The 12,599-nt window shown below is 51.3% G+C and overlaps 1 protein-coding gene across 2 annotated transcripts; it reads right to left on the bottom strand.

The window, feature by feature from the left end:
- Nucleotides 1–4,507: 4,507 nt before the first annotated feature.
- Bak1 (BCL2 antagonist/killer 1) lies at nucleotides 4,508–12,351 on the bottom strand. 2 transcript variants are annotated; one of them, XM_051187193.1, is made up of 6 exons: nucleotides 12,022–12,311; nucleotides 9,180–9,274; nucleotides 7,747–7,882; nucleotides 7,320–7,463; nucleotides 5,783–5,963; nucleotides 4,508–5,702 (listed from the first exon to the last, which is right to left on the bottom strand). In XM_051187193.1, exons 2-6 carry the CDS (start codon nucleotides 9,241–9,243, stop codon nucleotides 5,598–5,600), a joined length of 630 nt encoding a protein of 209 aa, XP_051043150.1. In that variant the 5' UTR covers nucleotides 9,244–9,274; nucleotides 12,022–12,311; the 3' UTR covers nucleotides 4,508–5,597. The 2 variants fall into 2 exon arrangements, with proteins under 2 accessions (XP_051043150.1, XP_051043151.1); XM_051187194.1 differs by lacking the exons at nucleotides 4,508–5,702; nucleotides 5,783–5,963 and adding an exon at nucleotides 6,060–6,267 and having other exon boundaries at nucleotides 12,022–12,351.
- Nucleotides 12,352–12,599: the final 248 nt, after the last annotated feature.

Genomic DNA, 12,599 nt, shown 5'->3' with positions numbered 1-12,599 from the left:
ACAGTGACTGAGACAGTAACTGTTGTTCAACAGGTATAAAGCATCAGGGCTACAGGGTAAGTTCCCATGCCACTGTATGGCAGCATTCATGATAATTAACATGGGCACAAGCACTTCAGAAAAGCTGTAGGCAGGTGTGGTGACAGGTGCCACATCTGTCATCCCAGAGTTTGGAAAACCGAGGCAGAAGGATTGCTATGAGTTTCAGGAATAGCCTTGGGTTACAATGTGAGACCATTTTTTAATCCAAAATAAATTAAGTAGGCTGGGCTCTGCAACACATCCCTTTAATCCCAGCTTTGGAAGTCTCCCTATGCTACTCTCTGCATCAGTCCCTGGTGCCAGGTGAGAGTCTGTGGTAGGACCAGGAGTCACAAACCAGCCTCAGCTGTATAATTAGTTCAGAACCAGACTGAGAAACAGGAAGGCCTGTCGTTTATAACCATAGCAATGATGGTGAAAGGTCTCGACATTGTGTTAGTGGGAAATCACTATTGTTCACACTGCATGAATTCCAGTGGCAAAGGGCAAAACCGAGGCAGGATAGGAAGGAAAAATGGGGAGCACACAGGAAGAGAAAGCCCCTCAGACAGTAACAAATGAAGAAAACCTCACTAACAAGATCACATGCTTTTAACCCCAGCAGTGGGAGACAGAGGCAGGTGAGTCTCTGTGGGTTTGAGAGTTCCTGGACCGACTACACAGTGAAACCCTGTCTTGAAAAACAAACAAAAAGACAAAAGAACCCTGTGGAGGGCTTGTCCTTTGACCTACACAACTCATGGTAACATGTGTGTCTCCCCATAAGAGAATAAATGTTAAAAAATAAATAAGTATAACAGTGTGTGTGTGTGTGTGTGTGTGTGTGTGTTTTGAGACAGGGTTTTCCCAGTGCAGCTCTGGCTATCCTGGTACTATCTCTGTAGACCAGGCCGGCCTTCAACTCACAGAGATCCACTTGTCTCTGCCTCCTGAGTGTTGGGACCAAAGGTGTGCACCACCACCGCCCAGCCATAAAACAACTTTTCACTAAGTCATTTGAAGAATACAACTATAAAATTATCAAAATAATATAAACAGCTATTAGCTAGACTTTTTTAAAAGGACTGTTTCTCAGGCCTGGACAAGTGGCTCAGGGGTTAAGAGCACTTGCTAATCTTGCAGAGGACCTCAGTTAGGTTCCAAGGACCTGTGTTGGGCAGTTTACAACCAGTTCCAGGGAATCTGATGCCCTGTTCTGTACTTCTTAGCCCCTCACACATGTGCCCCTCCCATGGTGCACATGTATACTTAAACTTAAAGTAATCACGGCATAGCTGGGTGTGAGGGCACACACCTTTAATCCTTTTATCTCTGGAGGCAGAGAAGACAGTTCAAGACCAAACTACTGAATACAGCAAATCCTGCCAAGGCTATACAGTGAGACTCTGTCTCAAAAAATGAACAACAGCAATTCAACAGCTGGGGGTACAACCTAGACAGTAGAATGCTTTTCTTGTATTTATGAGGCCCTGTGTTGGATTCCCCAGCATTGAAAAAAATCTGGGCAGAGCATGGTAGAACATGCCTTTAATTCAAGACCCTGTCTCAAAAAAAAAAAACAAAAAAAACTGTTTCTAAGGCTGGTGACATGTCTGTGATCTCAAATCCCAGTATGTGGAGGAATTCAAGGTCATCTTGTGTTCCATCATACCCAACTATCTCAATATAAAGCAGTTAAAATTGTAAATCTAAAGGCATACTTTCCTAAATTCTTAAGTTTAATTTGCATTATATTTAGAATTCTTGTGCATTTTGTTTAATGTATACATTTCTTTTTTGTTTTCTTTCTTTCTTTAGGATTTATTTATTATGTGTACATTGTTCTGCCTGCAGGCCAGAAGAGGGCACCAGATCTCATTACAGATGGTTGTGAGCCACCATGTGGTTGCTCAGAATTGAACTCCATGTTTTAACCTCTGAGCCATCTCTCCAGCTCCTAATGTATACATTTCTATAATAAAAAAGTAGTAAGTCACCCTTTGATTGGTGTTCAAAGTTAGCCCATGGGCTGACATATTAATTTTCTTGAACATCAGCCATACATACCATTTACAAACATAGCTAATTAAGTTCTTGTAAATATTTAAACTATGTTTACAAATTTAACATACTTGATTTTATTTTCCAAGCACAAATTCCTCACAGGACAGATTTACAAGTCAAATGAGAAAAAGTTTTAGGCACATAAAACATTCTCAAGGAACTTTAACGTTCAGTGTTTATTTATATACTTACTTATGTGTGGGGGCACATCTGGAAGTCTGAGGACAGCGTCCCAGAATCTTATGGGTCCCATGGGTGGTCAGTCTCAGGGTATCACACCCTCCAGCAGGGGACTTTACACACTGCTGGCCCTATTTTTTAGTGTGTGTGTGTGTGTGTGTTAGTCAGCTATTTGCACATGGGTGCAGATAGATGTCCACAGGGCCCAGAGGGGGCATCAGACCCAATGGGGCTAGAAGAGTAGCCAGCTGTAGCCTGAAGTAGGTGGTGGGAACTGAGTTCAGGTTCTCCTCCCCCAGAGCAGTCACCGCTCATAACTGCTGGGCCATCTCTCCAGCCAGGATCTTTGTTTTGTTTTTTTAAGGTCTCTCACAGACCAGTATTAATTAGTATCTAGCTCTTTGCTTTTCCAGCCCTGGGGTTGGGATCCTCTATGTCTGAAGTATGTACTGGGGTAGGTGGATATGACAGAGACTAAGTAATTTGGGGTAAAGAAAGGGGTTTTTTTTTTTCTTTCTTTCTTTAAATTAAACTGTTTGGATAGACACCTAATGATTTTATTTTATTTATTTATTTGAGACAGGGTCTCCACATCATGAAATCCAGATGTATCTGGTGCAAACAAGATACAGTTTCAGGAGACCCGTGAATGTTGAAGCATGGGAGTGCGTGCTCTTGATTTAATCGCAGCACCTGCAGGGTCCATCTGCAGCCTCTCAGCCTCTTCTTATGCGCCCCTCCTAACTTCTCACCCCCTGGTTTGGGCAGCTCCGGAAGCACCTAGTAATGAGTGAGGTTGAGGCGTGGAGGGACTTTGTCTTGTTAGGTGTGGAGGGGGACTGAGAAGCCAAAGCCCCAAACCTGGTCCTCACTTTGCTTGCAGATGAAAATTACCACCTCCTTGCCCTAGGTTTCCAAAACTAAGAAGGTCTAGAATAAGTTTAGTTCCCAGACCCCACCCACAAAGGGGCACTCAGGCACATGTGAAGCTGCGACGGCCATCTTGAACTCCGGCAGCACCTTGGCCTTCGGGCTGTGTCATCATCCGGGAGGACTAGAGATACATTCTGCCCACCCAGATCCTTGATGGCTAGCGAGGCTGGCGACCCTCTCTTCCTGCCTCCAGGTAAAACCTTGAGCCAGTAACCTCGTGGCAAGTTCTAGCTCGTGCTCTTTGCTACCCCATGTGACTAAAAGGGTGCCTGCCTTCCTGGAAGGTGGGAGTCTAATGCACCCACCCATCACATATTGCTCCAGTAGCAAAAAGAAGTCCTCAGTATACACGGGGGCACATGGCTCCTTAAGTATTGGGTTTGAGCTTGGCGCGGTGGTTGCAAACACTCTTCCAGCTTCCAGCACCTGTGGGCACACTGAAGGCGAATGGAGGGGCAACAGGGCTCAGGGAGGCAACCCAGGGCAGGGGAGGGGGGGTGCAGCTTCACCAGGCCCCTTGGACTGACACGTGATGTGACTAGCTGGGGTGGGTGTCGGAAACACAAACCAGGGTGCCCAGGACTGAAGGCAAAAAGGAACATTTCAACGCCCCCAGCTTGTTATTTTTATCCCCCCTAGCTGCCTCTCTGTAGGGGCTCCCGTGCAGCATCAAGACTCCTAGCTTAAAAAAAAAAAAAAAAGCTCTGTGTGTGTGTGTGTGTGTGTGTGTGTACATAGGGGAGATGGAACATTGTGTCCCAGGCAGAGCTGTGTGAAAGGGCTTTTCAGGTTGGTGTGGGCTGTGGCTCCTGGAGAGAGATGGCCTGTGGAACCTTCAGTGGGGCACCTGCCCGTTCAGCTCCCAACCCAAGGGGTCCCTGACTTTCCTTGTGGTGGTAAACTGCTTGGGCCCTGAGATGGCTCAATGGGTAGACGCCTGGCAACCCAAGTTTGATTTCCAGGTCCCAAATGATGCAAGGAGAGAACTGATTTCTGCTCAGTGTCATCTGACGTGTACACACACACATACATACACACACACACACACACACACACACATACACAATGGCAAATGTGCCCCATCATACACACACAGAAGAAAAACAATGAGAGTAAGGGCTAAGAACCTGTGGGGATGTCACAAAGGGCTGGCTGGGGTTTATTCTGATTTTCTAGCCATGTGCAGCCTCATACCCAGGATTTTGGAATCTCAAGGACTTATGCAGTATGGAGTCAGAATTTCACCAGTTGGTTCAGCTTCCCACAATCCAGCATAAGAGGTAGCAGAGGGTAAAAATGCCAGGTGGGGTGTTGAGGGGATTGCACGTTTTATTTCCAGACACAGTCAGAGGGTGAGGTGGGGACCCGTCTGTCTCCCTCCCTGCATTTGGCTTAACTGAGAATTTTTCTCTCTCCTTACCCCTATATTGTGCAAGACAGAGAAGACACCCCGCCCCACCCAAGGAAGGTCTAGGCAGACAAGGAGCATGGGTGATGGTGTGGTTCAAGTATTCACAGGTCCCAAGGGGTCACACTGCACCCAGATCCACAATTGCTCCGCTGGTGTAGTCCTTTAGCGTGGACACCTTCAAATGAGTGCTCACCCCTTCCCTGTCAGACTGAGTCCGAGGCTCTGCAATTAGTCAAGGAGGTCTCCCCAGGAGGCAGGCTCGCCTGAGGGCTCCTGGGAGAAGGTGAGGGTCTCCCCTACCCACTAGGTTGGGAAAGTGGTCCTTGGGTCGGGGGTTGGGTAAAACAGAGAGGGTGCCAGGGAAGGACACGGGTTTGGAGGGCCTTGATGAACACGTTCAGACAGCTGTGGTCTGACTCTCATCTCCACCCTCACTCTGGGCTCAGAATCCCTGAGAGTCCAGCCACAAAGGCAAAATGGAATGGGGTAGAGGATGGGAGGGGGGAGAGGGAAGTGGGGGAATAAGAAATGGAGAGGGGGGCTGAGCAGGTCATGCTCCCTCAGTGTCAGCCCTGTTCCTGGGAGCCAGGTGTAGGGAGGGAGGGCCAGGTGTGGGCTCAAGACCCCTCTCAAGTTCTGACCTTCCAAAGTAGCAGGAGGTCTGGGAGCACAGGTTAGAACCACTGGTCCCCAGGTCCCCAATGATCTGACTTTGGGCACCGTGGAAGAAAAGGGGGGCTGCCTCAAAGGGTAGTATAAAAAGCAAAAACCGTTACAAACTTCCTGGGAAATAGTACCCAGCCTCTTGTCCCTCCAAGGGCCCAGTAGCACCATGCAATGTTGGGGTATCCGTGCCTTCTGGATGACCCCTGGGCAGTGGTTCCTCAAAGCAGGGGTGCCTGTTTGCAGAATTGGAAGAAGGAGAGGACTGTTGCAGGGGAGGGGAAGGGAGAAGGGTAGGCTGGGGCCCCAAAGGGTTCCCTGGGAGTCATGATCTGAAGAATCTGTGTACCACATATTGGCCCAACAGAACCACACCAAGAATTGTCATCACACTCAGGATGGGGTCTCTACGCAAATTCAGGGCTGCCACCTGTCAGGAGGAAAGGCAAGGGTTATGGAGTGGCTAGGCAGCCCGCACAGCAGGGGGTTGTCCCAACCCCAGGCACTCACCCAGCCACCTCTCTGCGCAATCCATCTGGCAATAAAATGGTGCAGTATGATATCAGCCAAAAAGCAGGTCACCTGGCCCAGGAAGCCGGTCAAACCACGCTGGTAGACATACAGGGCCAGGCGGTATCCAAAGCCCAGGAGAGCCACCACACGGCCCCAGCTGATACCGCTCTTAAATAGGCTGTAGGCAAAGGGTTCCACAGATCATGGAGAGCCTGACTTGGGGGGTCAGTTCTTTTCCTTCCTCTTGTACTCCGCTCCTCCCCCAAACACCCCCACAAATCCAGCTGGGAAGCTAAATGGTTGAGCTGCCAGTCCAGGTCAGAAAGTCTGCCTGGGCCTGGCCGCCAATCAGGAAGAGTCTGGTGTCACAACATGAAAGGAAGTCGAGAGGGCGATGAGCCGGCTGCTGGTATAGAGGGCCCAGAGAGGGAAGAGTGGGCAGAAGGGAGGCAGGGACATTACCTGTGAAAGTTGCTACTGGCCTGGCAGCCCGAGGGACAGCAGAGAGAAAAGGACAGAAGAGATTAGGAGATGGAAAACCACAGAGGCACAGGGTGGGACCATGTTGAGGGCAGGGGCAGGGGCAGGATGTGTCCACTCTGAGCACCCAGCTTGAACCTGTCACCAGCTTCTACCTTGGCTGCCACCTTTACATCTACTCCCTCTTTCAGGGAGAAGGCAGTGGGCACAACAGCTAAGCTTGGTGGCACATGCTGTGATCCTAGCACTCTGGAAGCTGAGGCAGGAGGATCAAGAGTTCAAGGCAAGCCTGGGATCCATGATACCCTATCTCAAAAACAAGGGGCTGGAGAAGTAGCTCATGGGTTAGGAGCATTTGTTGCTCTCCCAGAGGACCTGGGTGTACCTGATTTCTACACCTACTCCTGGGTTCAGTTCCCAACACCTTCATGGTGGCTCACACCATCTGTGACTACGGTTCCAGAGGTCCTTTTCTGACCTCTTTAGCATCAGACATACAAGTGGTGCATGTACATATATGCAAATAAAACACCCGTACACCTACAATAAAAATCAAGCACTCGGGAGGCAGAGGCAGCTCTGTGTGTATGGAGCGAGTTTCAGGACAGCCAGGGCTATACAGAGAAACCATGTCTCAAAAACAAAAAAGATTAAAGCAACCAACAATAAAAATCAAGCCACCATGGGTGTGGTTTGAAAGTGGGAACACTGATTTAGGTTACTGCCCTGTTTCTCAGGACGTTTCACAGTGGTGGCCAGTGGCAAGCTGGGATGTAAGCATTGCATTGAGTGACTTGATCCTCAGTGCCAAGTGGCCTCTTAGATGCCACAATTAACCTACCATCTTCGGTATGTCCCTGCTGGACTGCAAGGCTCTTGGGGACATCTCCACCCTGGGGTACTAGTTGTTGGTGCCAGAGCTCCTAAGAGGCATAAGCTTTCATGCAAAAGACTGGGACCCAGAGAAGGGGCAGGGATCCTGTCTGAATTCACTGACCCTGTCCCCAGCCAGGGAGCCCATCACATGTGTGCAGGGTGGAGTAGTAATGGGTACCTGGAGGCGATCTTGGTGAAGAGTTCATAGGCATTCCCAGCTGTGGGCTGCAGCTGCTCCAGTAAATTCTGGAACTCTGTGTCATATCTCCGGTTAATGTCATCTCCAATGATAGCAAGCTGCCGACCCACCTGACCCAAGATGCTGGAGGAATGAGAGTCAGGGATTGGGAAGTTAGCACCAGGAACCAGGTTCCTGGCAGAGAATGGATTCTCCTGGGGTGGGTGTCAGAGCAGACTTTACCCTGCTCCTCTGAAGGTCCTTGACAGTGTTTGTGGACAGGAGGGCTGTGCTAAGAACCGGGGACAGGCATGTCCTGAAAGGAGTATAGGATTGCAGATGGGGGCGAGAAACCAGGCTGAGAAGGGAGAAATAGGGAGACAAGAGCCCAGGGCCCCAGGACCTGTCCCCTGGGGCTGGAGCTTACCTGTTGGGCTCTAGGAGCAAGTTGTCCATCTCAGGATTGGCAGGGGCAGCCGCCCCCTGGGTCTCTTGTTCCTGCTGGTGGAGGTGAAAAACATAGCTTCGAAAGACCTCCTCTGTGTCCTGGGCAACCTGCTGTTCTGGGGGTCAGAGCTGGGAGTCAGCAAGGGAAGGCTGTCCCCGACACCCCCTTTTAGTGCTCAGGGGGTCTTCTCCAGTCCCTTCATAGACACACAGCACTCCTACATGGTGTTCCCAGACTGATCATTCCTCATGATAGTCCCGCCATGTAAGTGAGCGCCAGCCTACAGATGGGGAAACTGAGGCACACATGGCCAAGCCATGTGCACAGGGTCATGCAGCTGGAAGGTCAGGGAGAACCTGTTCATCTTGGTTGTCAAATCAATGGATCTGGAATCAACTAAGTCACCTCAGGGCAGATGATGGTGTTTCCCAGGATGGACTAAGCAGGGAGGGCTTTCTCTACAGTGAGTTCACCTTCCTGTGGCAGAACCACTGCCCGCCCTCTCCCGCTGCCCACCCTCCCCCGCTGCCCGCCCTCTCCTGCTGCCCGCCCTCCCCCACTGCCCACCCTCTCCTGCTGCCCACCCTCCCCCACTGCCCGCCCTCCCCCGCTGCCCACCCTCTCCCGCTGCCCACCCTCCCCCACTGCCCGCCCTCCCCCGCTGCCCACCCTCCTCCACTGTCTACACTCCTGAACTGCCTGCTCTCCCCCACAGCCCGGTTCCCAGTCCTTAGAGTGGAGGAAATGAAACTGAATCAGGAGCTACAGGCTGGTCGAAGGGGGATGGTTTCTCTCCATTTTTCAAGACAATGTCTTGCTATGTAGCCTTGGCTGTCTTGGATCGATTGCACTCTGTAGACCAGGCTGGGCTCAAACTCACAGACATCCTCCTGCCCCTGCCTCCTGACTCCTGGGACTAAAGGTGTGCACCACCACACAGCGCTGGGATTGGTGTTTTTGTTCTGAGAGGGTCTCACTCTACCAGACTCTAGCCAGGTTGACCTGGAGTTCATTCTGTAGCACAGACTGACCTAGTATGTGTGCGACTCCTGTCTCAAGCTCTCAAGTGCTGGGATTACAGACATGAGCTACCTACCACACCCAGCTCCCACAGACATGGGATATGAACTCCAAGTCCAGGGAGCAGCCTGACCTCCCTGCCCATCCACTTGAGAAAAGCAGAAAGGGTAGCCATCTCACTTCCTTCCCCTTCCCCTGTCATGGACCTGACTGGGATAAGCCAGGTCATTTCCTCCTTTCTCACACGGACATGGCAGCCAGGCCTGTCTCTTCTGCCTCCTTCCCTTGTCTCCAACTGTCCCTGTACGGGGAGAAACCTCACCCTGCACACCAGTCCCATGCCCTTCTCTATCTTGTGCTTATGGGATGGTGGAGAGCAGGAGGACTCTTACCAGAAGGGGAGAGGGAGTCATCACAACCCTCCCTAGGAGGACCTGGCCCTTGTCCAGATGCCATCTTTCAGGTTTTGGTGGACAGCACTGTTACCCTGGAGAGGAAGAAGAAAGCAGAGATGAGGCTGGGTGTGGTGGCATGACCTTAACCCCAGCACTCAGGAGGCAGAGGCAGGTGGATTTCTGAGCTGGAGGCCAGCCTGGCCTACAGAGTGAGTTCCAGGACAGCCAAGGGCTACAGAGTGGACCCTGTCTCAAGAAAAAAGAAAGGGAGGAAGGAAAGAAGAGAGTGAGCAGAGAGGTGAGCAGGGACATCTGGCTGGAGGGAGGCCCCCGAGAGGTTGTCCAGACAGGAGGGAGGGGGCCCTACCAACCCCACTGCCAGGAAGGCTTTGCAATCCCCTGGGGGTCTGGTGGTATCTCCTGGGAGCAGGAAACTCACCACAAGAGCGGCTGAGGAAGCCAGGAAGAGACCAGATGAGGTCAAGGCCTCTACCAGTCTGTGGCACACATAGCCTCGCCATGAAGCCTCTCGGTTCCCTTGACAGTTACTCCAAGACAGGGTGAAGCCATTTTGACAGACTGGGGGGTCCTTTCTGCTGTTTCTAAGGCTTCCCACCCCCTCCTCAGCCTGCCACCTCCCGGACATGAAGGCTTTCCTCCAGGGTCCACTTTCCCATGGTTGGTGGGGCATACTCTAAGAGTCTACCACACACTCCTGATACTCAGGAGAATGTTCCAAATTCCCATTACTGGCTGGTTATGGCATACCATGCTTTAATGCTAGCACTTAGGAGAAGGTGAGTTCGAGGCCAGTCTGGTCACATATGAAGTCCCAGGCCAGCCAAGGCTACATAATGAGATCCTGTCTCAAAAAAAATGAAAGAAAAAAAAGGAAGGAAGGAAAGGAGGGAGGGAGGAGGGAGGAAGGGAGGAACGAAGGAAGGAAGGAATGAAGGAAGAAAGAAAGGAAGGGAGAGAAAGAAAAGAAAAACCCTCACAATGCAGGTGCAGCTAGAACCATTGCATCTCTTTGAGAAAATCAGTGCAGAAAGAAACTCATATCTGGGCTACAAGTCAGAGAAAGACATTTATTTGTCTTGCAGAGTTTTATTTTGTTTTTCAAGACAGGGTTTCTCTGTGTAGCCCTGGTTGTCCTGGAACTCAATCTGTAGACCAGGCTGGCCTCAAACTCATAGAGATCTGCTTGCCTCTGCCTCCTGAGTGCTGGGATTACAGGCATGCATCACCACCAGCAGCTTTTGTTTTGTTTTTTAACCTGTATTTATGTATATATTTTATGTGTATGTGTGTTATGAAATATGTGTGTAGAGCAGAGAACAAGTTTCAGGACTCTCTCCTTCCATCATGTGGGTTCCAGGGATTGAATTTGGGTTGTCACACTTGACAGGCAGCAAGCCCCTTACCTGCTGAGCTGTCTCGATGGCCCAGATTTTTTCTTGAGACAGAGTCTCATGTAGCCCACCCTGGCCTCAAATTGTGTATGGGACAGAGAGTGATCCTCCTGCCTCTACTACTTGAGTGCTGGATTACAGGTGTGTGGGGATCAAACCCAGGACTCTGTGTGTGCTGGACATGCATTTTACCAACTAAGCTACATGTCAGCACTTATTCCATGGCTTGTTCCCAGGGTGTCCCTCCTTCCCATTACCCCAGCCTGCCACACCACGCACCTCCCACCCTACACTTCGGTGCTGATTCTGTTTTCTTTTGGTTGTGGGTTTATTTAAAAACTTACTTTAGATTCTCACTGGGCAGGAAGGTCTTGTACCCTTTGACCCTCCTGCCCCAGACACAGGTGTGCTGGTATTATAGGTGCCCTCTACCTCGACACACCCAAGCCCATTTTCCTCTTTGACCAGTCTTGGTGGCTGTTGGTGTCGACAGTTATTTCCTGAGGCAAGCAAGACCTTTCACTTTCAGTTTGCTCCCCTTTCAAGAGTCCACTCCTTCCTAAGGTGCCTCCATCACTTCAGGAAGCGACCCTCCTGTCAGTGAAGGGGATGCAGACTTACCCAGGGACAAGCACAGTAGCCCCTACCTGCCTGGGCTGAGCATACACTCACCTTTGTTGTCTCTGGCTGGGGACTATTTTTGAGTTACTCTCTGAAAAGGGGTGGGGGAGGGCTGGCTGCCCTTCACCTTCCACAACAGTGCTGGCGTCAGGGTGAGCAAGACCCTCTCCTCATTTCTGAGAGCCAGGCCTCATTAAGACAACCCTCTGCTTGGTGTGTTCCACCCAGAAGCTCCTTCCGGAATAGGGGGCTCTTCCTGCTTCCCTGGTTCTTAAACTCAGTAATCCCAGGCTGGCAGGGCCAGGGGACTCCATCCCCAGAAAGCTACCCTGGAGGCTCACTGTTGAGAGCAGGTGGGGGGGGGGTCTCAGCCTCCACAGCCTGCTGGCCCCCATCCAAGTGACCTAACTCCCATTCCATCTACTTGCAGAGGCCATGATGCATGTTCCTCAAAACCAACAGCTAGGTTGCACCTAGAATCAGTCCAGGGTCCTGGGACAGCAAGCCATCGACTGTGAAATTTGTATCTCTGCCCTTGACCTTCACCTCCCCCTCCTTCCAGATAACAAAAGTCCCACTTGCCTGGCATCCAGGACCACCAAAGCCTGGGGCAAGGAGGGAAGCTTCTTGGTGTTTTGCTGGAGGTGGTCCTGTTTGGATCAGACCTCTGGCATGGCTTTAAGGACCACCCAGGGAAACTTCAAGACTTCCCTCCTCAGCAGGTTCCCGACGGGGCTTTCTGCCCCACCCTGGGCCCGAGCTGCCAGGATTAGGAGGATGAGGTTTGGCACTGGCTGCCAGCGTACCTGCCCGGCTCTGGTCCAGATGTGGGATGGCTCGGCAGAAGACAAAGATCCCAAAGGGGCTAGTGGCTGATCCCAAGGGCAGGGTCTCAGGCGTGACTTGTAGGACCCGGAGTCACTGAATTCATGGTGTCTGGAAGCCGCCTCGGGTTGTATCTGGCCCAGGAAAACCTCGCGACTTTGTGACCATAGAGGAGCCTACAGCTCCCGGCAGTGAGCAGCTCCCTCTAGAGGAAGTTGCTTGATGGCCGCCGGATGCAGATGTAGAGGGGACGCTGCTGCCTGGAGGAAGGAAGGTCCTATGGGCCAGGCCTGGAAGCAGCTGGCCGGTCCCAGTCAAGTGGGGACGCCTTCTCTTCACTGCCTTCCCTGACTCTGATTCCAAGCCCTCTTCGTCTTCCATCTTCTCCCTCTGGTGGAAAACAAAACACAAACAACAACAAAAAATCAGGATGGAGCTGGGGACCATGATGCAGGAGAGAATCAGGAAACGGAGGCCACCCTGTGCTACACGGCACCCTGAAAAAAAGGAGTAGGGGGGACTCAATGTATGCTGCCATCTACTCCCTGCCAGGCTTCGG

Source organism: Phodopus roborovskii, unplaced genomic scaffold (genome assembly GCF_943737965.1).
Source record: "Phodopus roborovskii unplaced genomic scaffold, PHOROB, whole genome shotgun sequence".
Lineage (NCBI taxonomy): Eukaryota > Metazoa > Chordata > Mammalia > Rodentia > Cricetidae > Phodopus > Phodopus roborovskii.
This window is presented reverse-complemented; position numbering and strand designations above follow the sequence as displayed.

Coding starts and splice junctions, on each gene's coding strand:
- Bak1 (XM_051187193.1), bottom strand. CDS start 9,243: ATGGCATCTGGACAAGGGCCAGGTCCTCCTAGGGAGGGTTGTGATGAC. Junction 7,464..7,746: donor TTGCTCCTAGAGCCCAACAG/GTAAGCTCCAGC, acceptor TCATTCCTCCAG/CATCTTGGGTCAGGTGGGTC. Junction 5,703..5,782: donor TTGCGCAGAGAGGTGGCTGG/GTGAGTGCCTGG, acceptor TCCTCCTGACAG/GTGGCAGCCCTGAATTTGCG.